Source organism: Anguilla rostrata, chromosome 16, assembly GCF_018555375.3.
Source record: "Anguilla rostrata isolate EN2019 chromosome 16, ASM1855537v3, whole genome shotgun sequence".
In the NCBI taxonomy this organism is placed as follows: Eukaryota; Metazoa; Chordata; class Actinopteri; order Anguilliformes; family Anguillidae; genus Anguilla; species Anguilla rostrata.
The window spans coordinates 19,235,866-19,262,178 of record NC_057948.1 but is presented as its reverse complement, the minus strand read 5'-3'; the positions used below and the strand labels follow the sequence as shown (position 1 = coordinate 19,262,178).

Below are 26,313 nucleotides of genomic sequence, written 5' to 3'. Positions count from 1 at the left end.
CACGTGGACGTGTTGACCTGCCGGTTTTGTCTGGTGGCATGCATGCGTGTGCGTGCGTGTGTGTGTGTGTGTGTGGGCGGGCGTTTTTAAGAAGTGACACGCGTGTCTGCGTGTGTGTGTGTGTTCCAGAGACGCCTCCGCCAGGCTACCTCAGTGAGGACGGGGAGACCAGCGACCACCAGATGAACCACAGCATGGACGCCGGTAAGGCCTCACTGAAGCGGTAGAGACGCAGGGCTGGGTGTAGAACACATGGGCACAGTCCGGTTCTCAGGGCTTCACATACGCGTTCATCACAAGCAGACTCTATCATTGCAGTGCTCTTTTTGCTGTCCTTCCAAAAGAAGTCAGTAAATACAGCTTTAATTAGTTTTTGCCTTTTATCACTGTGTTCTGTTATTATTTTTTATTTCATCAGTTTATTTTCTGTTTTATCCATTTCAATTTTGTCAATACATGTGCTTGTCTGTGATGCACTTTGGGTCTTTTAACCTTTGTATGAAAAGTGCTACATAAATAAAGTAGTAATAATAATAATAATAATAATAGTTGCTGTTGTTGTTATTATTTTATTATTTTTTATCAGAATTAACTCTTGACTCACTGCAGTTTAATTTATTTCTTTGCTATGTGGTGAGTTTTTAAGCTGCTGAACTGTGTTTGTGATGTAAGAGAAATGATTGGAAGATGAGGGCTGTCTCTGATTGGGTGCTGGCTCTAGTGTTCACAGGCCTCCTCCTCTTCTTTCACAGGGTCCCCAAACCTGTCGCCCAACCCCGTCTCTCCAGCACACACCAACCTGGGTAAGTGGACTGATCGTCCACGGCAACACTGTCGGCCTGTGCGGATCAGCCCTGCGATTGTGCTCTGTGTAAACAGCCAGTACTGGGGCGTCTCAGAACATTTCACCTTATTAGATTCAGTCTGTTCTTGTTTGTCTGTAGGTGTCCTTTTTTAAATTTGGATTCCCTGACATTCATGAAATGTGCTTGAAGTTAACAGGCTAACTGAAATAAATCTGAGTTTGGCCTCTGGAGGGATAAGCTTCCGTTAATTTTGAGGTAAACTAATTTAGTGATGCAGAAACTGGCATTCTTCATTTTCACGGACGTAAAACGCGGATGTTCCATGGCGGTCGAATGTTTGAAGTGGGGATTTGAGGGTCTGGGTGGAGGACCGGTCCCAGCGTGTCGTTATTAGGGGACAGGCGATGAGTCACAGGCAGGGGCGCAGTTCACAGAGGCCGGTCAGCGTGACCGAGAGTTGGTGAGGCTCGACATACGTGCTCAGATGGCACTCCAGCCCACAGATGCTTATTTGTGTAAATACCTCCCCTGGATGGGGGGAGGCTGGGGGGCGTAGGGTTCATTTGATCCTAAAGAGGGTCTTTGCCTGCTGGAGAGTATTTTCAGCAGCCCCTCTTCTGGTCAGGTGGGGGGTAATAATAGAGCCTGTGCACACAGCAGCCTGATGCTGGGGGAGGGGAGAGCTGTGAGTGTGTAAAATACTGTGATCCAGGTGTGGGCTGCGCAGGCTGTAATCTCCAGGGCGTTATAATTGTCAGAGGGTGTGAGCCCTGCCTGTTACAGCAGAGAGACAGCGCTGTGCGTCTCAGCACGTCTGTGCGTGTGTGCGTGTGTGTGTGTGTGTGTGTGTGTGTGTGTGTGTGTGTGTGCGTGTGTGCGTGTGTGCGTGTGTCTGTGCGTGCGTGCGTGCGTGCGTGCGTGTGTGCGTGTGTCTGTGCATGCGTGCTTGTGTGCGTGTGTATGTGCGCATGTGTAAGCAAGCTTATGTATGTGATGTAGGAATGTAGGTGTTTGTGTATATGAATTTATCGTGCGTCTCAGCACGTCTGTGCGTGTGTGCGTGTGTGTGTGTGTGTGTGTGTGTGTGTGTGTGTGTGTGTGTGCGTGTGTGCGTGTGTGTGTACGTGTGTATGTGCATGTGTCTGTATGTGCATGTGTCTGTATGTGTGTGGATGCATGTGTGTGCCTGAGCACATACACACATACATATGCACAAAAGCACTAACACACACACACACACACACACGCGCACACACACACACACACTCAGACGTGCTGCTGTGTGAGTTGTGCTCTCAGAAGCTCGACCTCTGTGCTGTAGCAGAGGAAGCCTCCTATGAAAGGAGCCTTTGTCTCTTGCCCGTCTGAGCTCACAGCAGTGCCAGGGCAGAGCCGGCCCATGCTCATATTAATAATAATATCCTGTGGGTTATTACATCTGTGCGGAAAATCGCAGGGGGCCGCCGGCACAGCTATTGTGCAGATAACAAACGGGCGCTTTGATTTAGCCTCGCTTGGTCCTCCTGCTGGGGGCGGTGCACACGGCCCTGCAGTTTGAGGATCTCGCTCCCGATGGCCTCCCGAGCCTTTCTGGGACCCGAGCGAGGTGCTGATGTCACTGTTTTCCCTGCCCTTCCGTCTCTTCTTTCGGCGTTTCCTCCGTCTCGCTGCTCCCTCCCCTCTGCCTCTGGGAGGCGCATTCGGAGGTAGCGCAGTACCCCGGCCCGCTGCTCCGTCTCTGTCTCTCTCCCCCCCAGCCTGCTCTGCTTCCCAGTCTGGACTTTCCCCTCATACTTGCTGGCCTGGGTCGGTACCGCAGGGTTCAGTGCACATGTGCTGGTTCCAGTGTTTCCTCAGCCGTTTCTCTTGGCGGGGGCAGTTATCCACCCTTACCTTTTTCCTGTCCTTGATTTTTAACCCTTTTGTCTTAGTTTTCTGGTTAGAAGTACCAGCCATTAGCTATCTGCACTGACCGCTTTAATGATCTAAGTAGGTACCTAGAATTTCTGTTAACAGTTAACATGCACCATGTTGTCATCAAATGCGTTGCCCCATCTTGAAACATGACTGTTCTGGTCGATCGTAAATAAGCCTCATTCCCTTGCAGAGTTTCATGTCGTCATGACTCATTTGTAGTGGATTATGGGGGTGGCTACTCCGCGTACTGCCAAACAGCTACCGCAAGTCTACTACAGAGACCGTCTTTCAGGAAAGCATCAGAATGCAGCCAGCGTTAGGTTTGCATTAGGCCTGCTGGCTACAGCCCGCAATCGTGTTGTTTTAGGAACAGTCCGCTTCCTTGTCCCTCAAAATGACGGATGACTTACTTTTTCCGTCAACGCATCTGAGAATTTGGTAAATGATGGGTAATTGTGGGTAAACTGAAGCCGTGCGCCTGATTAGCTTCACGTTTTGAATGCATGTGAGATACACTTGTTAAACGGAAAGATTTTTATTGGTGACAGTAGCGTAATTGATTAAGGTTGGAAAATGTTACACGCAGTATGCGTTTGATTCTGATAGTATGATTACACTGTTTGTTCTGTGACCTCTGAGCTTAAGCAGTTACCAGGAATCAAACCATTTTTCCGGGGGGAAAGTTCCCGTAATGGCATACACAAGTTGCTTGGAGGTTAGAGGCAGTTATGGTATGAGTATGTTATGAGCAGTATCATCAAATCTACATTAGCATAATTACACTGAGGTTCCAAACTCAAGCTTGTATTTGTACTTGCACTTACTCTGTTTGACTGAATGGTGTGTGTGTGTGTGGGGGGGGGGGGGTGGGTTTGTTGGTCACCCCTTGGGGAACTGAGTGCGAGTGCAAGTGCGAGCGTGATCGTGTGCGCGAGTGTGAGTATGAGCGTGATCGTGTGCGCGAGTGTGAGTGCGAGTGCAAGTGCGAGCGTGATCGTGTGCGCGAGTGTGAGTGCGAGCGTGAGTGCGAGCGTGATCGTGTGTGCGAGCGTGAGTGCGAGCGTGATCGTGTGCGCGAGTGTGAGTGCGAGCGTGAGTGCGAGCGTGATCGTGTGCACGAGTGTGAGTGCGAGCGTGAGTGCGAGCGTGATCGTGTGCGCGAGTGTGAGTGCGAGCGTGAGTGCGAGCGTGATCGTGTGCGCGAGTGTGAGTGCGAGCGTGAGTGCGAGCGTGATCGTGTGCGCGAGTGTGAGTGCGAGCGTGAGTGCGAGCGTGATCGTGTGCGCGAGTGTGAGTGCGAGCGTGAGTGCGAGCGTGATCGTGTGCGCGAGTGTGAGTGCGAGCGTGAGTGCGAGCGTGATCGTGTGCGCGAGTGTGAGTGCGAGCGTGAGTGCGAGCGTGATCGTGTGCGCGAGTGTGAGTGCGAGCGTGAGTGCGAGCGTGATCGTGTGCACGAGTGTGAGTGCGAGCGTGAGTGCGAGCGTGATCGTGTGCGCGAGTGTGAGTGCGAGCGTGAGTGCGAGCGTGATCGTGTGCGCGAGTGTGAGTGCGAGTGTGAGTGCGAGCGTGATCGTGTGCGCGAGTGTGAGTGTGAGTATGAGCGTGATCGTGTGCGCGCGTGTGAGTGTGAGTATGAGCGTGATCGTGTGCGCGCGTGAGTGTGAGTGCGAGCGTGATCGTGTGCATGAGTGTGAGTGTGTGTGTGTGTGTGTGTGTGTGAGCGTGATCGTGTGCGCGAGTGTGAGTGTGATCGTGTGCGCGAGTGTGAGTGTGATCGTGTGCGCGAGTGTGAGTGTGAGTGTGATCGTGTGCGCGAGTGTGAGTGTGTGTGCGAGTGTGAGTGTGTGTGTGAGTATGAGCGTGATCGTGTGCGCGCGTGTGAGTGTGAGTGCGTGTGCTCACTACCTGTCCTCTCTGTGCTTCAGACCTGCAGCCGGTGACGTACTGTGAGCCGGCGTTCTGGTGCTCCATATCCTACTATGAGCTGAACCAGCGCGTGGGGGAGACCTTCCACGCCTCCCAGCCCTCGCTCACTGTGGACGGCTTCACTGACCCGTCCAACTCTGAGCGCTTCTGCCTGGGCCTGCTCTCCAACGTCAACCGCAACGCCGCCGTGGAGCTCACCCGTCGGCACATCGGTACTGCTGCTCAGCACTGACACGCCTTCCCTACGTGCACAGTCTGTCAGCCTGTTAACCAGCCAGCCAGCCAATCAGCCAGCCAGCCAGCCTGCCAATCAGTCAGCCAGCCAGCCAGCCAGCCAGCCAGCCAGCCAATCAGCCAGCCAGCCAGCCAGCCAGCCAGCCAGCCAGCCAGCCAGCCAATCAGCCAGCCAGCCAGCCAGCCAGCCAGCCAGCCAGCCAGCCAATCAGCCAGCCAGCCAATCAGCCAGCCAGCCAGCCAGCCAGCCAGCCAGCCAGCCAGCCACAGCCAGCCAGCCAGCCGCCACCACAGCCAGCCAGCCAGCCACAGCCACCCAACATCAGCCAGCCATCAGCCAGCCAATCAGCCAGCCAATCAGCCAGCACCAATCAGCCAGCCAGCCAGCCAGCCAGCCAGTCAGCCAGCCAGCCAGCCAATCAGCCAATCAGCCAGCCAGCCAGCCACCAGCCACCAGCCACCAGCCACCAGCCACCAGCCACCAGCCACCAGCCACCAGCCAGCCACAGCCACCCCGCCAGCCACACGTACGCGCCAGCCCCTGACCGCCTCCCTACGTACACAGTCGTCAGCCTGAACCAGCCAGCCAGCCAATCAGACCAGCCAATCAGCCTCCCAGACCAGCCAGCCACCAGCCAGCCAGCCAATCAGCCAGCCAATCAGCCAGCCAGCCAGCCAGCCAGCCATCCAATCAGCCAGCCACAATCAGCCAGCCAGCCAGCCAGCCAATCAGCCACCCAATCAGCCAGCCAGCCAGTCAGCCAGCTAGCCAGCCATCCAGCCAGCCAATCAGCCAGCCAGCCAGTCAGTCAGACAGTCAACTGTTTTTATTTAGCAGTGAAATTGCCAGAGTGCTTATTAAAAGCACACTAGCTAAAAGGTTTTCAAAATGATGAGTGAAGTGAAAGCAATAAAATAATAAAGTTGGAAAAAAATCATTCCTCATTTATGGACACGTACACAACTGTGCACAATTACGATGACAAATTTTACACGGAACATGTAAACAGACTTTCAGTATTTAGATGATATTATGTGGAACAGTATTATGGGCAGTGTAGTGCTGTAAGGTGTGAGTACTGAAAGCCCTGTCCTGCTCCAGGCAGGGGGGTGCGGCTGTACTACATCGGGGGAGAGGTGTTTGCCGAATGCCTCAGCGACAGCGCCATCTTTGTCCAGAGTCCAAACTGCAACCAGCGCTACGGCTGGCACCCAGCCACCGTCTGCAAGATCCCACCAGGTAAGAGAGGGAGGCCACATGTACACGCAGATACACACACACACAGTTACACACGCAGTTACACACACACACACGCAGTTACACACACTCGCACAAGCAGATACACACACACACGCAGTTACACACACTCGCACAAGCAGATACACACACTCGCACAAGCAGATACACACACACACACGCAGTTACACACACTCCCACAAGCAGATACACACACACACGCAGTTACACACACTCCCACAAGCAGATACACACACACACGCAGTTACACACACTCGCACAAGCAGATACACACACACGCAGTTACACACTCCCACAAGCAGATACAACACACACGCAGTTACACCACTCGACACGAGTACACACACACGCAGTTACACACACTCGCACAAGCAGATACACACACACGCAGTTTCACACACTCGCACAAGCAGATACACACACACACGCAGTTACACACACACACACACACACACAGTTACACACACTCGCACAAGCAGATACACACACACACACGCAGTTACACACGCAGTTACACACACACACGCAGTTACACACACTCGCACAAGCAGATACACACACACGCAGTTACACACACTCGCACAAGCAGATACACACACACACGCAGTTACACACACTCGCACAAGCAGATACACACACACACAGTTACACACACTCGCACAAGCAGATACACACACACACACACACACGCAGTTACACACACTCGCACAAGCAGATACACACTCCCACAAGCAGATACACACACACGCAGTTACACACACTCGCACAAGCAGATAAACACACACGCAGTTACACACACACACGCAGTTACACACACTCGCACAAGCAGATACACACACGCAGTTACACACACTCGCACAAGCAGATACACACACACACGCAGTTACACACACTCGCACAAGCAGATACACACACACGCAGTTACACACACTCGCACAAGCAGATACACACACACACGCAGTTACACACACACACACAGTTACACACACTCGCACAAGCAGATACACACACACACTCACACACACATGCTGATGCATGCACACAGACACACACACACACATACATACTCACCAGTACACACACTCACGCACACACATACATAGAGCCATATACACATACACTTGCATTCTCTCACACGCACGCAGGCATACAGACCCACACACGGCTTGGGAAGACTCCCCTGATTATACCCCTGCTGGGCCCCTGTTCTGTACAACCAGAACCCCACACAGACTGACACACAGCCAGACCCATGTGCACGAATGGATCTGTTCACAGAGCCATCCCCATCTCAGCTCTGTGTTTCCTCTGAGCCTCACACGTGCTCCACGTCCACACCTTCCTGAGCCTCACACACGTGCTCCACGTCCACACCTTCCTGTATTTCCTCTGAGCCTCACACACATGCCTAAGTCCTCTTTGTCCTCTCCCCCCTAGGCTGCAACCTGAAGATCTTCAACAACCAGGAGTTTGCCGCCCTGCTGGCCCAGTCGGTGAACCAGGGCTTCGAGGCGGTGTACCAGCTCACCCGCATGTGCACCATCCGCATGAGCTTCGTCAAGGGCTGGGGGGCGGAGTACAGGTAACACGCCTGCCGCCTAAAGACCACACCCACTGAGCGCAGCGCTGCTGCAGGTCTGTCCTGGAGCGTGAGAGCAGCACTGTTCAGTGCAGAAGAGTGGACGGGCTGCGCAGTTAGCCTGCGTCAGAACGGGCGCTTCCTGCTCGGCCGAGGCATGCGCAGCGAGCGTGGGAGGAGGGGGGGAGCAGGGGGTTCAGCGGCGTGAGTCACCCCCCCCCAGCCACAGCCCCTCCCGCCAGCGCACGGGCTCGTAAACTCTTTTTAGGGACGGGCCGTGTTTATCAGGGCCCTCGCCAAACAATGAGGGCCGTTTGAATGGAGCTGTCAGGGAGGCGCAGGAGGAGCTACTCCCTGTATTTCAGGAGGTGGGGGAGCGGGGGAGGGGGGCTAATAAGAAACAGTTGTGTTTTTAGAGAGAGGGAGCAGGAGAGCGAGTGTGTGAGAGGGAGAATCAGTGAGAGAAGGGAACCAGTGAGAGTTTGTGCATCAAATCGGAGTAAGAGAAAATAGGAGAGAGTGAGAGAGCAAGAGTGTGTGAGAGTAAGAGAGAGTGAGAGAGAGAGAGGGAGTGAAAGAGAGTGAGAGTAAGAGCATGAGAGAGTGGGAGTAAGGGTGTGAGAAAGTGTGGGAGAGAGTGTGAGAGAGAGTAATGTAGTTGCTAATTACTGTTACTAACCACATTAACATTGTTAATAGCAGCAGCAGAATTCCAACCACGACAAACTTGAATTTGGAAAAAAAGTCAATTGAAATAGCAGATGAACCAGCGTGATTCAGCCACGCAAAATGGTTAGTTCATCATCCAGGAAAAATAACGGGGAAATAAACTGTACTGAAAGCGTACAAATGAACAGTCTGAAATAATCTAAACCCTCTGGAGAACAATTACAGCCCGTGCGCTGTGAGGGGAAGCTCAAGCCTGGAATAGTAAGTGTTCCCTGTCATATGGGCTCAGATAAGCGTAAACACAGGCTTCAGAAAGCAAAGTGGCTTAATTGAATTGCAGAGGTTAAATTATTCAGCCTGGTTTTACAAACTGGCTGCTCCTCTGACATGCTGAACCGAGGGCAGATGTCTCCAGTGTAAAAGCAGGTGACTGGAGTAGATTGAATTAAACTGAATGAGTTGGCGTGACAGCAGAAGGTTGGAGGGACGGAGACAGATTGGGGCGGAGTGTGTTTGTGAGAGGGAGGCGGCCGGCTCAGGGAAACTGAGCATGTGCGGGAACTGGGGACCCGAATCGGATTTCACTCGACACCCACTCTGAGTTCTCCCTCTCCCTCTCTCTTGCTCCCTCTCTGACTCTGTCCCTCCCCCCTCTCTCCCAGTTTCCCGGCAGGGCCCCCCCTCCCACTGTCCCCTGCCTCTTACTGAAACTCAATGAGGCCTGCAGGTCCAGCACTCAGCTTCAGCCACATTTCGCCAGCAGGACTCTACACGGCTAAATATCGTGCAAGGCCAGTCAACTCCCAGGGGCCTCCATGCAGACGGAAAGCGAAACAAGTTTACAAGAACCGGCCTCGTGCTTCTGGGCTATTTTTAGCTATTAGTGTTTGTTGTAGCAGCTGGCTTCTGTTTCTGTGTGCAGTAGTGGTTAGAGAAGTGGGTTGAAGGTGGCGGGTCCAGGGTGGAGCGCTGAGTTTGTGTGGTTCACCAGGGTAATTAAGAGAGATCCGCTGGGCATGAGCACGCCAATGAGGTGCTAAGTCAAAAAAGCGACCGTGCAAATCTAAGGAGGCTGCACACTCCTAACGGTCCACGCCCTGGTGTACTGGAGAGTACCAAAGGAAAAAAAACACCTGACAGATTGAAATGTCATCTTTCTTTCACTGTTTCTCCAATAGAGCTATGGAGTATAAGACTGTGTAGGCGTGTTGAATTATTGCCCTTGCTATTTACCCTGAAAGGCTTCATTAGATATCCAGCCGGAGGTGTGTTTGTGGAAGGTCGTGAAGAATGTGGTGAGGATGTGAGAGTTTTCCCCTGACCGCCCCCTCTCTGATTCGCCGTGCTGTATAGGCTGTAGCGTGTATATGGAGGTGCTGTGATTCAGCGGTGCTCTCTCCTGCCTGCTGGCCCCGTGGGGCACTGAGAGAGCGCTGTAGGAGAGGGGCGCTAACAGGCGTAGCGCTCCAGCGAGTGAGGAACTCGAGCCCATCGGGAGAGGGGGGAGAGCTCCTCTTCAGTGTGCACGGGTTTTTAAGAGGGTCTGGAGTCCGGGGGGTGGGGTGTCGGCGGGGGGGGAGGTTGTGTAAGCGGGAAGGAATGCAGGGGGGCTTCGTTTGGCAGGAGCGGCCGTCCCGGCGTGGGATGGGACGGGCGCTCGGAGCAGAGGACCGGGCTCACGTGGAGGGAGAGAGAGGCGCCTCAGCCGCCGCTCGCTCGCCCGCCCCGGCCTGAAGACGAGCCGCAGCGAGCGAGTATTTATAGAGCGGGCGGAAACCACAGTATATAAACACAGGGCCAGGGGCAGCTTTCATTTGGGCGGTTGGCTGTTGCCATTGCTTATAGCTGACTAGAGCCTGTTGCACACAGCCCAGCGGAAGAGGACAGGCCTCTGCTTTTCTCATCTTTTAAATGTATTTATTTTGATCACCTTGCTGGGCTTCACTCTGCAAATAAGCTCAATTTAGCTCAAATGGTTATATAATTATATTCACCCAGCCTGGTGCACTCTTTAACATTCCCAGACAAGGCCACTTTTGCAGAAGACAGCAGTTCACTTGACAGTCCACCTGATTACTACTTGCTTTGCCATTGGCTAAAGCCCCCAATTAGTTCTTCAACCAAATAGTTTGTGACTGAAAAATATTTTTTCATGTGTTTTCAAGATATGTCTTAAACATATTTTTACACAGAATCCCCACTGAAACTATTTTTTCCTCATAGTCGCAAGGAAACGCACATCCATTCACACACAAGCATACACAAGCACACACATGCACTCACACACACCTAAAACAGATTGACTGATCATATGAGCTGAGCTGGGTGTAAATGTCTTGGTTTGGGCTGTGTACAGGCTTTAGAGTCTGGGAATGTGTCAGGCAAGGATTTGATTTCACTCTTAATGGTGGGATGATTTCCCGGACAGCTTGGAGTCAGAGTTTAGAGAAAGGATACGGCCAGAACTGTTCCTGTCAAACAAGATAAAACTGGCACCTGGCTGGCATGCTTTCTCCTTCATTGCCCTGTGTGTTGCTACACATCTCAGGAGCCTCAGACCAAACAACAATGTTTATTTTGGTTTTTTAAGTTTATTTTAATTTTTTTAATTTGTGCGTTTTTCTTCCTATTCAACTTATGAAAACTCTGGGGTTTGGGGGGGGGCGGCGAGCTGCTGTTTACATAAAAGTTCTAATTACAACTTGTTTATCTCAGGAGCTTGAACTTAAAATTTTCCAGTAACAAAATTCAATAATGAAAGCATTAATGTAGACGTTCCGAGCGCATCTCGAGTTGGGCTGTGTCTGGAATGTTTGGTCCAGTCTAACCACTTCCCCAGGACTTATTTTGACTGAGTCACCCCTGCCTGCTTGCTTTTATCCTGTCAGTTAAAACCCCTGCTTCCTCTCCCCCCCCACAGGCGACAGACGGTGACTAGCACCCCCTGCTGGATCGAGCTGCACCTCAACGGCCCGCTGCAGTGGCTGGACAAGGTGCTCACCCAGATGGGCTCCCCCAGCATCCGGTGTTCCAGCGTGTCATAGGAAGGCCCCCCCCCGCCTCACATCCCGGACGACGCACAGACCAAAACCCACAGAGAAAATTGGGGGGGGGAGAATGGGGCCCCCCCCGCACAGCAGATCTGCTGCACACACCCCATCTGTTGGATCCAGCACCACTTCACACATGGTCCTAAAGCACTTTTATTTCATGTTTGTGGCAAAGGGGATGAGTGCATTACAAACAGTACAGTTTGTATTGTTTTCACGCTTTCTGTATCGATTTGATGCTGAATTTTAAAAAAGAAAAAGAAAATGTGTATATTGTCTTGGCATTCGCTGCCAAACAGCCATCGTGAGCCATAGGTGAAAAATAATGAAAAATGTCCCGTCTGTAGTTCTTCATGTTTTTAGCTGTACATATACCAGCAGAGATGTAGTTGTAGTTCAGAGCGCATTATGAACAATGAAAGACTGTTATCTTTGTTGTGGACAGAAAAGGAAATGGATGTTTGACTGCTTGGAGCGGGGGTGTCAGACTCAGATCCTGGAGGGCTGTGTGTGTCCTGGCTCTTCAGCGCGGTCGTTCGGATCGCTGGACGTTCGTAGTGACGTTCATACCTCTGCATTTCTGAAAACGCAGTCCAGCTGACATTTCAGCGCAGGCCGAGTGTGTTCCATATTTAACTTTCCCTCCAGGAAGTGAGTCTGACGCGCCTGACCTGGAGTGCAGACATGAGGAAAGCCCCCTGCCCTCCTCCTGAGAGTTGATTTTAAGTGAACCAAACCTGTAAGAGAAGTTTTCACTTTTTCATGCCTACAAGCTATACACAGAATGGAGAGGCTGGTTAGATGCTTTAAAGCATTGTGTCATTTTGTTCTTTTGTTTATAAAGACTAATCCCCAGCGCGCACACACACACACGCACATAGCTCTCTCCTCTCTGCTGGAGAAAGCTGGCATAGCTGGCAGACCTGGCAGCGCTGCCAGTGAGCAGGAAGAGCGGGCGCGTGCCCTGGTGCGAAACAGTGACGTGTGCCCGCGTGTGATGGGGCGTGTCAGGTCTCTGTTCCAGCACGGTGCTGGGACACCGCAGTCTGCCACCCTGCTCGTAATCTCCCTTTGTGAACCCTTCCCAGGCATCCACTCTCTCTGCTGATGTCAGAATGGATTGTGCCGTGTGTTTAATCTTTTAGCCAGCTGTCAGCCCGGTGTCTGTCTCCCAGCTATAGGACAGGAGCCAGCTTCCTATCCACCATCCTCACTCGCTCCCTCTCTCTCTCTCTCTCTCTGCCCGTGCCCTGCTTGGCTTCTGGAGAGAGATTTTGATGTTTGTTTGAAAGCAGGACTGTGGGGCGGCTGTGCTGGGCTGAAAGTGGGCCTCTGCAGTCCTGGCAGCAGTGCATGCACCCCGAAGCGTCAGTCGTCCCCGAGAACGTACAGCCATACTAACAATGACTATTCAGGTACTTTAAATTTTAAAGTAATGTTTCCTTAAGAACATAAATGAGAAAAGCATTGGTTCTCGGTAATCTATGTGGAAGTAACTAAATGTTTAGGTCAGTTTTGAAAAAAGGCATTGTGAATATTACAAACTGGTGCCGTTTTGACTCTCAAAATGTTACTCGGTAGGTCTTTAACTTGTGGACACCTCTTTGCTCCACAATGAGTAGGTGAAGCGCACCTGCTGAGATTTTATTATTTTTATTTTTTTTTGGAAGTAATTTTTGCTAAATGTCCTGTACAGGAAATAAGGGGGTAAGTTTCTGTTTTCTTGTCCCATAATGGTAATGTTAGCTGTACATACAGATATTTAGTGTTATATATTACGTGGTCTGTGTCATGAACACTAATGGAGAGCGAGCGGAACGGGCTTGTCCTGCCCCTTGAGCGGCAGCAGTGCTGGCCGGGGGTCTAGACTGACCCCTGACCCCTGACACACACGCGTGAGCTTTGTGGGCAGACCGGGGGCTCCTGCTTCTCCAGGGCCTCACAAATGTGGTGGAAACTGTTGGTTAAGCTCTGAGCTTTCAGCCAATCAGTGTGCCCCGGTCTTGCGTCTGTGCGTGCGCGTGAGACTACCGCCGCAGCGCTGTGTGCTGCCCGCCATCAGCGTGTCTGTCCAACAGCTGGGCGAAGGGGTAGCACTTTCCTCAGGACCACCGTGCATTTTTACTCTAGAGGAAAAAAGAACTAAATGTGTACACCTATAATGATTAAAAAGATGCATGCTTATTTTCTGATATTTCCACTCTTTGTACTGTAGATTCTATTTTGCTACCATGTACCCATACTTTTTTTTTTTTTAAAGAAAGGGGGAATTTTAATGTGGTTTTACTGCAAATTATGAGAATAGTTTTTTAAGAATTTACCAAGTAATGAAATGGGGTAGGTTGGGGTGGGGCAGCAAATATTGCTGGCAGGTTCTCTAGAGACCTTAGAGTGATATTTTTTTACATGAGAAGTGGGTGGACTTTGAAAAGGGAAGTGCAGGTTGTCATGGTTGGCTGTGTGTACTCAAGCTGGGCCCCTTGTCCCCATGTGTCCTTAGCCCTGATTGGACAGCCAGATTATTTATATTCTTCCGTTTTCAAGAACAGGATAGAAATGGCACTGCATTCATAATCAGTGGTGTTTAAAAAAAGGTTTTCCCAGTAAACTGTAACTATTTCCCCTGCAGAGGCAGCTGGTTTTGTGAACTGGAGGGGAGAGAGGCCTGGTTGTTCTGTGGTCTGAGGCCAGCGATCTCTGAGGTGGGTCAGCACTAATGAGACAGTGCTGTGAGCTGTGGGTCGGGGAACACACAGGTGGAACACTTATCAAGGCCCCCAATGCATGATAGCACTTAAAGAGGCACGCTTCAGACTTCACAAAGCCACAGGTCGTATCCAGAAAAAAGGCACTTGGCACTCGCACTGCTGGTTTGGCATTTAAAGCGGCTTGCATGTCCTGTTGCTTGTAAAGTCTAAAATGGCTGCATGGGGAGTGATCCACCTGGGGAAGTGTAGGGTGGGCAGATTCAGGGCAGTGTAGGGTGGGCAGATTCAGGGCAGTGTAGGGTGGGCAGATTCAGGGCAGTGTCGGGTGGGCAGATTCAGGGCAGTGTAGGGTGGGCAGATTCAGGGCAGTGTAGGGTGGGCAGATTCAGGGCAGTGTAGGGTGGGCAGATTCAGGGCAGTGTAGGGTGGGCAGATTCAGGGCAGTGTCGGGTGGGCAGATTCAGGGCAGTGTAGGGTGGGCAGATTCAGGGCAGTGTAGGGTGGGCAGATTCAGGGCAGTGTAGGGTGGGCAGATTCAGGGCAGTGTAGGGTGGGCAGATTCCGGGCAGTGTAGGGTGGGCAGATTCAGGGCAGTGTAGGGTGGGCAGATTCAGGGCAGTGTAGGGTGGGCAGATTCAGGGCAGTGTAGGGTGGGCAGATTCAGGGCAGTGTAGGGTGGGCAGATTCAGGGCAGTGTAGGGTGGGCAGATTCAGGGCAGTGTAGGGTGGGCAGATTCCGGGCAGTGTAGGGTGGGCAGATTCAGGGCAGTGTAGGGTGGGCAGATTCAGGGCAGTGTAGGGTGGGCAGATTCAGGGCAGTGTAGGGTGGGCAGATTCAGGGCAGTGTAGGGTGGGCAGATTCAGGGCAGGTAGGTGGGCAGATTCAGGCAGTGTAGGTGGGCAGATTCAGGCAGGTAGGGTGGACAGATTCAGGGCAGTGTAGGTTGGCATTAAAGCGAGATTCAGGGCAGTGTAGGGTGGGCAGATTCAGGGAGTGTAGGGTGGGCAGATTCAGGGCAGTGTAGGGTGGGCAGATTCAGGGCAGTGTAGGGTGGGCAGATTCAGGGCAGTGTAGGGTGGGCAGATTCAGGGCAGTGTAGGGTGGGCAGATTCAGGGCAGTGTAGGGTGGGCAGATTCAGGGCAGTGTAGGGTGGGCAGATTCAGGGCAGTGTAGGGTGGGCAGATTCAGGGCAGTGTAGGGTGGGCAGATTCAGGGCAGTGTAGGGTGGGCAGATTCAGGGCAGTGTAGGGTGGGCAGATTCAGGGCAGTGTAGGGTGGGCAGATTCAGGGCAGTGTAGGGTGGGCAGATTCAGGGCAGTGTAGGGTGGGCAGATTCAGGGCAGTGTAGGGTGGGCAGATTCAGGGCAGTGTAGGGTGGGCAGATTCAGGGCAGTGTAGGGTGGGCAGATTCAGGGCAGTGTAGGGTGGGCAGATTCAGGGCAGTGTAGGGTGGGCAGATTCAGGGCAGTGTAGGGTGGGCAGATTCAGGGCAGTGTAGGGTGGGCAGATTCAGGGCAGTGTAGGGTGGCAGATTCAGGGCAGTGTAGGGTGGGCAGATTCAGGGCAGTGTAGGGTGGCCTCTCTCCCTCAACATTTCTGTCTTATGGCAGCACGTTTCTGCCACAGTGGAAGACATATTTTATGCTCAGTATGTCATTATAATAACATACCAACACATCTCGTTATAACGAAAAACTTTATCTTGTGACACAAAAATAGGCTGTGTGCAAAATGACATATTAATCGTACCTAATACTCTGGTGTAAAATGAGTATGGAGTATGCTTCATGTGCGTAGTATGCTAATTTTGAGTATGCAGAAAGTGCATGGGTGTATACTACGTTGGTGAAAATTTCAGTGCGTGACCAAGGTTACCGAACGGTAAACACCCCTGTAAGGAAGACAACATTTTTTCATAAGTAAAATTTAGTAAACCAAATAGGGTTTACTTTTTAAAAAATAGGCAATTGATGGTCACAAGTTGTGGCACGGTTGAGTATACTCAATTCCAAAATGTCCTGTGTAGGCAATTAGCTATTCATACTAACGTCCGTCTTGGTATGTGGTACATACTAATGTATTATGTACTATGTTAGCATTTGTTTTCGAGCGCAGCCAGTGTTTTGATCAGTGCGTCACATTCACTACCCATCAAAAGGTGCAGTTTATTGACGTCAGCATAGTACAGCCCATGAGCTCCCTTATGGGATCACAGAGAACTATTCTCACTAAGTATTATGATAGCTACTGCTATCAATACACAAAAAATGATATGCAGAATTTGTACAGTGAAGGCATATAACTTTGAGGGTGAGACTGTTTCTTCTGTACACGCCCATACATTTCAGAATTCTTCTTACTGCAGGCGTACTTATCACAATGCCATCTAAAGTGCAGGAGAACAGCAGAATCTCGCTATGTCTCAACCCAAGGCTAAAGTTAAACTTGATTAAATAATGCTCATGAGTCATTCTCCAAGTTGTTGGCCTTCACTGAACAAACGGTATGATTTTCAATAGGCTGTTTTCTCGTTATGACGAGATCCTTCGGTATGTCCTTATAACGAGAAACGTGAGTTTTTCATTGTAAGTTTCTCATAACGAGATACTGAGTGGAAAGTGTTTTCACTGTGGCAGCAATGTGCTGCCATACTGTTAAGTTTTACTTTTTCCCCTCCTAATTTATCCTAATGTTGAAAGTCAACTTGACCCTTTAAAACAATGCCCTCTGGGACTGGACTGGAAATCCAACAGGACAGAGGTGTTGTCTGGTCGTGTCCTTTAGGACATTTAAGTAAAGGAATTGTCTTTAAATGTATTAATGTGTTCTTTCTTTTAAATCTTTCATTACTTGTTATTGTTGTATTCTTAAATTGGTGCTTAGTTTTGTGTCATTGTGCTTTTCCTTGAATCTTTTGTCTTTTATATAATTATAAATGCATATATATCCTCTGTTTTTCCTTGCATATGAACTGATCGTTTTAAATATTGCATTGTATGTTTTTGTTATTGTTGGTCTTTTATTAAAAAATAATAAATGGAAAAAAATCAAGGTCATTGTGTTTTGTTCCAATTATATTTTTAATTGGTTTGCATCTGGACGTATTTGACCACAGTTCCAAAGACCATTGTTTCCTAGTTACTGATCTCCAGTCACGAGTAACAGCATGTCATTTGCACACAGGATGTATCAGTTAACAGTTTGTATTGAGCTCATATTTCCTCCTATGTTATTAGTTTACATGACGCAAGCCAGCAGCACACTTACCCTTAAGCACTGTTCTGAGGCTTGTTTTCTAAGCCAAAATGAATGGATGACATTAGCAATGCTTTTATTTTGATCCAAGTCAAACTGTATTTTTTCTCCCCCTCACAAGGGGAGTCGGTCCAGCCGAAGTCGTACCCGTTAGCGTGGGAGTAAGCGAAGCTGACTGGCTGGCTCCGGTTCTACCGTGAGCTGCGCCCGGTGCGGCCCGCCCCAGCTTTCTCAGCTGGGCGGTTTGGACCGCTTCTCAGAGGAGGCCACAGCAGTTTGTCCCGCTGCTGTTCCTATCAGGGATAATGACGGGTGGTGAGGCGGCTCCCTCCCCGCGGCCCCTCCCGCGCAGACGGAGCCGGGCGCGTAATGACAGGCCCGCGGCCTCGCTCCTGTGTTTCTCCATCGCTAGGTTACAGCGTAATGCGAACCAGCCGGCGTCTGCGCCGCACCGCGTGGCCCTGCGCCCGTATGAAGGGCGCCTTTGTTCCCCGGGGCCCGCGGGCCCGGGAGGGCCCCGCTACCTGCCGCCGCCGTCGGCGTGGAGACGGAGCCAGAAATAGCGTCTCTGAAGTGTGAGAACCGACGTGACGTGGCGCACGTTTGTGAGAACGCACGGGGCCTCGCTGTAGAGTGTAACACGCCGCAGCACAGGTAGGTTTCTTATTTCTTTTATTGTTTTTACATGGCAAAAATGACACATTCACATGTTTCTTTGATCGGTTATGGGACAATTGTATGTAGGCAAGATGAATGAATGTCTTGCGTATGAATTGTATGCACACAATGGTGAGAAAGGTACTTGATTATACTCTTGGCTTGGGGGGAAGGTGCAGTTTTCCCCTCACACTCTAGTTCAGTTCTGTAGTGGGACAACAGTATCTTAAATAAGATAAATTGTCTTTAGATGCAAAGACTAGAATACAAATCACATAAAATCTATCTCTGTGCAGTGCTTTACACTGAGGGCAATGTGACCATTAAGTCCTTTACAAATCACCAGCATTGCAGAAAGTGCAAATGAGGGATTCAGCTAAAGTATCAATCAAACCAGTGGAGCAAACCTGCCCAATGGGAGAACTCCTGTATTTTTCCAGTACTGTTCTTCATGCACCCCCTGCCCCCTACCTCACATTGGAAGATTGATCTTTTTTATTTTTTTAACTGAACCTGCAGCTGTGATTGGCCAGTGCCAGATAATTTAGGTTGTTAGGGGCAGAGAGGGGAAACTGAAATGGTGGAAAATAAAATTAGAAAGAGCCTGTTCCTCTCGACCACTTCAGCCTCCCGCCCACTCTCTCTCTCTGGCTGTGGCTGTGTCTGAGCGGAGGAGACCCAGCCTGTTGTGGGCATGCTGCACCCAGCGTGAGGCCAGGGAAGGGAGTGTGACCAGAGCGGGCAGTAACTGCAGAGGTGAGGGAGGAGTGTCATCTTGGCCAGCGTCAGCTGGGCCTCAACTCTCTTCCCCTGAGGAAAGTCCATCAATCTCGTCCTGGTCTCCACCAATCGCCATCCAGAACGCTTTGGCAACCTGAGGAACACATGACACCTGTCACCCAATAGAACCAACCGCCCAAACCCTTCGCAGTACACAAATATTTTGAACCGTTACTTCACTGTTTTCAAGTTTACGACCGTCTGACTCCCAGTGTCGCCAAAAACACCAATAAAAGTCATTTTGAGTCCTCAGCCCTCCTCAGCGGTGCTTAGCGGTGCTTAGCGGTGCTTCGCACTGCACGCTGCGGCTTGCTTTGGAACAGGAAGGCTGCTGCTGGAGCCGCACCGGCAGCGCAGTAGCCAGCGATTGGGGAATAGTTTCCAGCGTGGCGTTCGGACCTGGCTGCTGGTCATGCAGCAGAAAGCTGCTGCCTAATGAGTCAGGTCTGAGTGCTACACTGGACATTCTTACTGCACTTTAAGTGTTCATTACACCGGACGTTCCTACCTTCTCAGCGTGTACTTTCCTCTGCTCATGAGGTAAGGAGGAGGCTTTATCTGCAGAGAGAGAGAGAGAGAGAGCGTGAACGAGGACTTTGCCCATACTCTACCAGAACACCTTTGGGAGTTAACCATTTATCATCTGGCTGGACGAATACTTGAGGCAGCTCATAAATCCCAGGTTGATTTGAGCCGTTACCACTGGGACTGCTTGGGATTCAGAACTGCTCACAAGTACAGCAACAGTCCACAAGTACAGCAACAGTCCGTACATACAAGCTAAACCCATCAGGGCATGACCCTTAAGGTGATGCTACATGAGGCACCTTTTTGGGCAACAGTTGCTGCAATGGGCAACTGATGATACAAAGAGCAACTAGTGTGGGAAATAAGCAACTGGGAAACTTTGTAACTGAAAAATAATTTTGAGTCACTGGAATGTATTTGAGCCAATCGGAATGTTTCAACAGTTGGCAGAGACCGCTATGACAGAGGCTGAAACCTCAGTTTAACATCAACCACACGTTAAATTGATATACACAGAAAACACATAACAAACTATCACCACTTACCAGAGTAAACTTTTATTACTGCAAGCTCTTTCTTCCTGAGGCTGGGGAGATCACATGACGCAAATTCAGCATAGTGATTGGAAGATTCACGAAAGCTGTCCTCTAAAAGTTTCCGCTGATCAAATTTTCTTGAGAAAGAATGAGGTTGCCCGTCCCCTCTCATCATCAGTGCCAGTGGTTGCTGTCCTCATTGGCAGAAACTGTTGCCAAGAAAGTTTCCTTGTGTAGCATCACCTTAAGACCCATCCCACTTTATGGGAGCCCGTTACCTCAACATACGGCTGCTTCCTCTAGGAACGCACTTTGGAAGACATGCAAGAACACATTTCATCCAACTTATGTAACGCTTAAGAAGAAATGTACTATTTCACTGCACTATACGCGTGCCTATCTGAGTTTGTACCTTTCATCTCTTTAAGCTTGGTGAAGAGGCGCTCAAAGTTCTCCACGTCTGCATCCCCTGTGGTCAGGCTGGCCAGCTCCTGGATGTCCATGTCGGTCATGGGGTCTGAGTAAGGAAGACGCAACACTGGTGGTTAACTACCCAGCGCAGCTAGCATTGGTCAAACGTAAAGGGTCACAAACACTGCTAGTATGGGTAAGCTTGCACTATAGCTATCCTATCACCTATACAGATCACGGTCACTACACCCTGGACCTCTATCCACCAATCACAGCTGGCCTGCCTTATTGATCTCAGGCTTCTTGATAAATACATATTTATATTTTGATATACCCCAGGGAGATCAACAGGCTTTAAAAACTAAACTTTAGTATGGTTTCAACAGCAGGAAGAGCTGACATCCAAACAGGTTTATGTTGCCAGTATTATATAATTATCGTAATCATAATATCTTCAGACAAATGGGGTTAGGCTTGGAGGTAAGTGGCTTATTATAATCAAAGCCCAGCTGCATTATGGGAGTGTGTAGTAGGTATGATGGGAAGGTGAGTATTCAGGGAAAGGAGGTGATCAGAGATACTCACCCACTCGCGAATCAACCTGTGAGTCACCATTCCCTGCAGTCTCCGGCCTCTCCACTCCTGTGCTGGCAATGCCGCCCTCTACTGGCAGATGGGAGGACTAACACACAAGGAAGTAATTAGGTGAGTCAATGCACAATTCAGCAATGTTACAGAAACAGTTATACATACGAATAGTCTTTTTCAATAAATCAGGTTAATACAAAATACAATTTAGGAACATTATTCAAATTCTTAGAGACAACAGCAAAGAGCTAGTACAGACTTCACAGTCATTTGCACCACCTCAGCATGAAGTACTTGCTGGTAATTAAGGCATTATGACTGTTCAGCATTAATGTACTGCTGGGGCAATGTAGAACTTTAATTACACACAAAAGGGCACATGTTCAGCTGTAAAGGATATGATGAACATGTTAAAGGGGGTGTGTCTTACTGGTGAACCTTCAAATCCTGGATGGGATGGCACTAGGTTTTGGGGGTTAGGGGCAGGGTACTGGAAGGTGTAGTCATGGCTGGGGTGAGGCAGTGATGATGGATAGGTTTTTGGGGGTGGGGGCTGGTGGCAGGGTAGTTACATGGCTGGGGTGAGACTGTGAGGATGGACAGGTTTTTGGGGATGGGGGCAGGGTACTGGAAGATGTAGTCATGGCTGGGGTGAGGCTGTGAGGATGGATGGACAGGTTTTTGGGGGTGGGAGCTGGTGGCAGGGTAGTTACATGGCTGGGGTGAGGCTGTGGATGATGGATAGGTTTTGGGGGTGGGGGCAGGTGGCAGGGTAGTTACATGGCTGGGTGAGGCTGTGCGGATGGATGGACAGGTTTTGGGGGATGGGGGGCAGGGTACTGGAAGGTGTCAGTCATGCTGGGGTGAGGCTGTGCGGATGGGTGGATAGGTTTTTGGGGGTGGGGGCTGGTGGCAGGGTAGTTACATGGCTGGGGTGAGACTGTGCGGATGGATGGACAGGTTTGGGGGATGGGGGCAGGGTACTGGAAGGTGCAGTCATGCTGGGGTGAGGCTGTGCGGATGGGTGGATAGGTTTTTGGGGGTGGGGGCTGGTGGCAGGGTAGTTACATGGCTGGGGTGAGGCTGTGCGGATGGATGGACAGGTTTCGGGCAGTGGGAGGCAGGGGGGAGGTTACTCACTGGTGAATCCTGGCTGGGACGGGGGTTGTTGTGCCGGGACGCCACCAGGCTGCTCATCAGGCCGAACCCTTGGTTGTGCTCTGGGATGGACAGAAATAGAGTCAGATTAAAAACACCACAAACTGTGCCAAGTCCGCTACTCAAAAATAGCAGCATAGTATCCACATATGACCTCAGCACATCACTCAGAGGTCATGACCCCGAGATGCTTCCCACTGGAAATATATTCTACTACCCACAACATCGCAATATTTACAGGAAACAAACATGGAAGATTATCAAGATTATTAAAATTACTGTGGTCAATTCCATTCAAAATCAGTCCATTCAGAAATGAACTTAAATTCACATCAAATGTTCTGAGAACTTCTTAATTCATGAATAGGATTTCCTAAACTGACTTGAAATGAAATGGAATTGACTCCAGCTGTGGATACGCACAGATAAATCCCATTTAAGTGGAGTAACTGCGGTAATTATCCTTTTCTGAAGTACTGCTGCCCTTATCAAGCTGTTTGAACTTATGCTGTACATTTTGTAAAGTAGATCAGACAGTGTGTAAATGGAGGTAATATGATACAAACAGCACTGCTGAGAAACACATGGTTTCCATTGTTTTATCTCTGCCCATCAGCATTCATACCCTCTACCTCCTTCATCTCAGAGAAAAGAGAGGGCGGTCTGAAAGGGAGAGTGAGCATTAAAATGCCTCAAAACTGACGCAGTAACTTCAGCAGGTCGTAGCAGCAGGCTGAAACCCCATGCTCTGGTTAAGGCACAGAACAGGGCCTGCTCTTTGAAGTGGGGCCGCGCAGCACCTGTGTTTGTGGACCAGGTGTGTCGAGGACACCCACCCCAGCCGAGAGCGGGAAGGGCCCTGGGAGAGGCCGCGGTGGCGCGGCGGGGCGGGGCGGAGGCATGGAACGGGCCGATCGGAAAGCGACGGGCAGAGAGGGAGGGCGGTCTGGGTGACGCATGGCAGCGTGTCAGCTGGGTTTATATGAGCTAGGTGCTGTGGTTGAGTAAGAACGCAGGTTGTGGTCTGCCGGTCCTATAAAACCTCCACTCCTGGCAGCGAGTGCCTGTGCTGTTTATTAGACTGTAAAACCCCCCCACCAGCGAGGAATGCCACTTAGCTGTAGCTGCATCCAGGGCTGATTTGCATTGCTTCTGTTTTTGGTCCGTCATTTCAGACCAACCACAATTTATAACCGCAAGAGAATCCTAGCAGCATCTATCCAAAAATGCTAAGCCCTCATTTATACGAAACAGAACGGAGGCCTAAGAGTAACACTAGTGTGATGTGGAATGCTCCCAGCAGCAGGGGGAGGGTTTGGGGGCATGAAGCAGCACCTCCCTACCATCTTTCATCTCCACGCTCGACCACACGTTGGCATTGAGCGCCTGGACGATCCGCTTCACCCCAGTCGATTCCGGGAAGTCATCTGGGAAGACATTGTACAGAATGGAGAGGACAGCTTAGCTGCAGTACAGAGGAAGTACGCTGTGTAAGACGTGCATCAGTACAGGCACTAGTATGTGTGCTTGCTATTTGCAATCTACTTTCTGTCTCTCACCGTCCTCGTCCGGCAGTTCTTCAGGGTTGAGCTCCACCAGTTCGAAGGCATGCGCCAGACACCACTGCTGTGCTTGCTGTCTACCGATTCCTGCAAGACACGCCCACGTCAGCTCTGCGACACGCAGACCAGCAGTCCTACAACACCACTGTGCCAAATGCCACATCATCTCCTTAACTTTTTTGTACGTCGCTTTGGATAAAAGCGTCTGCCAAATGAATGTAATGTAATGTAATGTAACACCAGCACCCTGTTCAAACCACGTGTGCAGTAACACGCTTTCATTCATTCATTCATTCACATAGTCATTCTTATAACACTACCACAGAGACGCTCAGGCCTGTAACACTACCACACCTGTTCACACTGACACGTGGCCTTGAAGGAGGAACAGCACTCACTCACCGCTGTCACACACATGGTCACACACCAGGATCAGCACCTCCGGAGCCAGATCCTCCACTATGGGCAGCCAGGAGGATACCCTGTCGAGACCCCCAACCTGGAAGGCACAGGGAACCCGGGGTTAAAGGAACACTCGTCACAGACTGCACAGCCGTAGACAAAGCTGCCTCAATCATCACTGACTCACCACAGCGCTGTCGAAGTAGACAATGAAGGCTTGCATAGACTGGGCAATCTCCCTGGTCATCTGAAAGGTGCTGGGCACAACACATAGGCTGACCTGGGCTGTGTAGTACTTATTATTGATGGTCCAGGGATACCAGCTCACTGCCCCCTGCTGTTCGGAGGGCGCAGGCAACGACGAAACGCCCAAGATCTCTAAAATGAAAGTTTCATTTTATATCTTGCAGTTACTGACTATGAATGCAATAGTTTCATTTCACCTCCATCCAAATTCTAGTTCTGATCTTGTATCTTTTATTCAGCGGAGCATCCACACTTGTTTTTCTTTTTTCCTCATTAGCAAACTATCGTTTTTACAGAACTATTGAGTATATCTTATTTCCCCAGAACAATTTGCTTTTATTTTCCTTTTTGAATAAAGGCAAGTTTATTGCCTTTGCCATATCACTGGCACACACATTCCCACATAAACAAGCCCTACAGGAAACGAGCAGCCGAGCTGAAGATATTTGTCAAATAGCAATCTTCTTACTGAGCAGAAAAAAATAACAAACAACTACACGTTTAAAGTACACACATGAGTCATGCATCAGTTTCTGTGCTTTTCTGCGTTCTTCCAGCAGTACTGGGTCACAGTGGGTTGAGTCTGCTTGTATTTCTGCTTGTGGCATGGAAACAGGGGGACAGTGATGGTGGAGGCCAAGTTCTGTGTGGGTATGCAGCTGACATCTGGTTTCCTTCAATTGCCCGGAAAAGGATGAGCCGATAGACTTCACAAAAATGTTACCAAATGTTGGGGTAACTACTGAGGCCACTATTCCTGAAACTGCTGAAATCGGAGTAAAGCCTGATTATTACAGATTTGATTTTCCAAGAAGTAATAAACACCAGTGACAGGACCACAAAACGGTGTAATTAGTCCCCAAATGTATAAATAACAAATGCTGTTATATTTAGTTATATTTAAACGAGAATGTCCAATTTCCCGAACGAACTACAATTAAATACTGCCACCTGCTGGATTCCTTACTCACTCACAATTCAAAGGGAGAAAAAAGCTACAGTCACGTAGCTATGTAGCTAGGTTACCAAGCTAACTTACAAAACAGAAACGATCAGATGTTTCAGCTTGGTTAATTGGCTTGAATAACATGGTATATTCACATCCGGAAAGTGAGAGCTACCAGGAATATCTAAATTAGCTGATTATGTGATCAAAAATGAATGACGGCGTTTCACAAAACACCAGTTTCCTAGGTAATGTTAGCCAATATAGCCAACATCATTCAGGGTGTAGTTGCTATGTAGTCTAGATTTACCACCATAGCAAAAGTTCCAGCTAGCTAGTAGCGAGTGCCCATCTCTAAACATTTAGCCAACAGTTTCTTAAAGTTAGCGGTGGCAGAAGACTTAAACGTAAGTTAAATGAACGTAGCTGGTTCGTAAACTATCTAAAGTGACAGCTGCTTCTACCAGCAGCAGAACCAATACAGCAAATGAGCTAGCAAAACCAACAAGCAAGCAAGGTAGCTAAGGTTAATCTGCAATGAAATAACTCTTTAACTGTATTGGTTATCTCTAAATAGTTAGGATAATTGCAAATACAATGAAACCCTGAGTAAATACAGTCAGCGTATGTATTTAACATAGGTTATTTCCGGTTAGATAATGTTAGCCAAAACGGTAGTTTAAGTTAGGTAGCAAGCTAACCAACCGTTTGTATTCCACAGATAGATTAGCTACTTAGCTAGCTATACTTTATGACAGGGATATTCCTGCATACTTACGTTTAACCAGTTCTTCCTCTTTGAACCCGGGATCACAGCTCGTGATGAGGACACATGGCACTGTTGCCATTTCGTCTTCCTGCGAGGTTGACATATTTTAGGCTTTCTATTAAAATGGTAAACATAGCATAACAGCAAAGCGGAACTGGTAACTTTAACCGAGCGACGGCAGAGGTATCACTTCCGAGTCTTCACTTTCGCTAGCTGGCTAGTGGCAGACCTGTCTGCCTTTGTCCATAGTGGTCTAAGGTCCATTATTATGAATATTAGCTAGCAGTTGCATGTCCTGAAATTAATTGCAACGGGAAATGATGCCA

The 26,313-nt window shown here is 49.7% G+C and overlaps 2 protein-coding genes across 2 annotated transcripts in view; one reads left to right on the top strand and one right to left on the bottom strand.

Moving 5' to 3' along the window:
- Positions 1-14,157, top strand: part of smad3b (SMAD family member 3b) — a 35,553-nt gene extending 21,396 nt beyond the window's left edge. The window contains exons 4-9 of the mRNA XM_064312232.1: positions 130-204; positions 753-803; positions 4,649-4,861; positions 5,986-6,123; positions 7,579-7,723; positions 11,310-14,157. Of these exons, the coding sequence (XP_064168302.1) occupies positions 130-204; positions 753-803; positions 4,649-4,861; positions 5,986-6,123; positions 7,579-7,723; positions 11,310-11,433 (746 nt within the window). The 3' untranslated portion in view covers positions 11,434-14,157. The remainder of the gene's footprint in view (positions 1-129; positions 205-752; positions 804-4,648; positions 4,862-5,985; positions 6,124-7,578; positions 7,724-11,309) is intronic.
- A 3,902-nt stretch (positions 14,158-18,059) lies between these two features.
- On the bottom strand, positions 18,060-26,138 carry aagab (alpha and gamma adaptin binding protein). Its single transcript, XM_064312225.1, has 10 exons — positions 25,997-26,138; positions 24,214-24,404; positions 24,027-24,123; positions 23,622-23,711; positions 23,406-23,489; positions 22,045-22,124; positions 20,902-20,998; positions 20,318-20,422; positions 19,350-19,399; positions 18,060-18,935 (listed from the first exon to the last, which is right to left on the bottom strand). The coding sequence occupies exons 1-10, from the start codon at positions 26,088-26,090 to the stop codon at positions 18,858-18,860; spliced, it is 966 nt and encodes a 321-aa protein (XP_064168295.1). The 5' UTR covers positions 26,091-26,138; the 3' UTR covers positions 18,060-18,857.
- Positions 26,139-26,313: the final 175 nt, after the last annotated feature.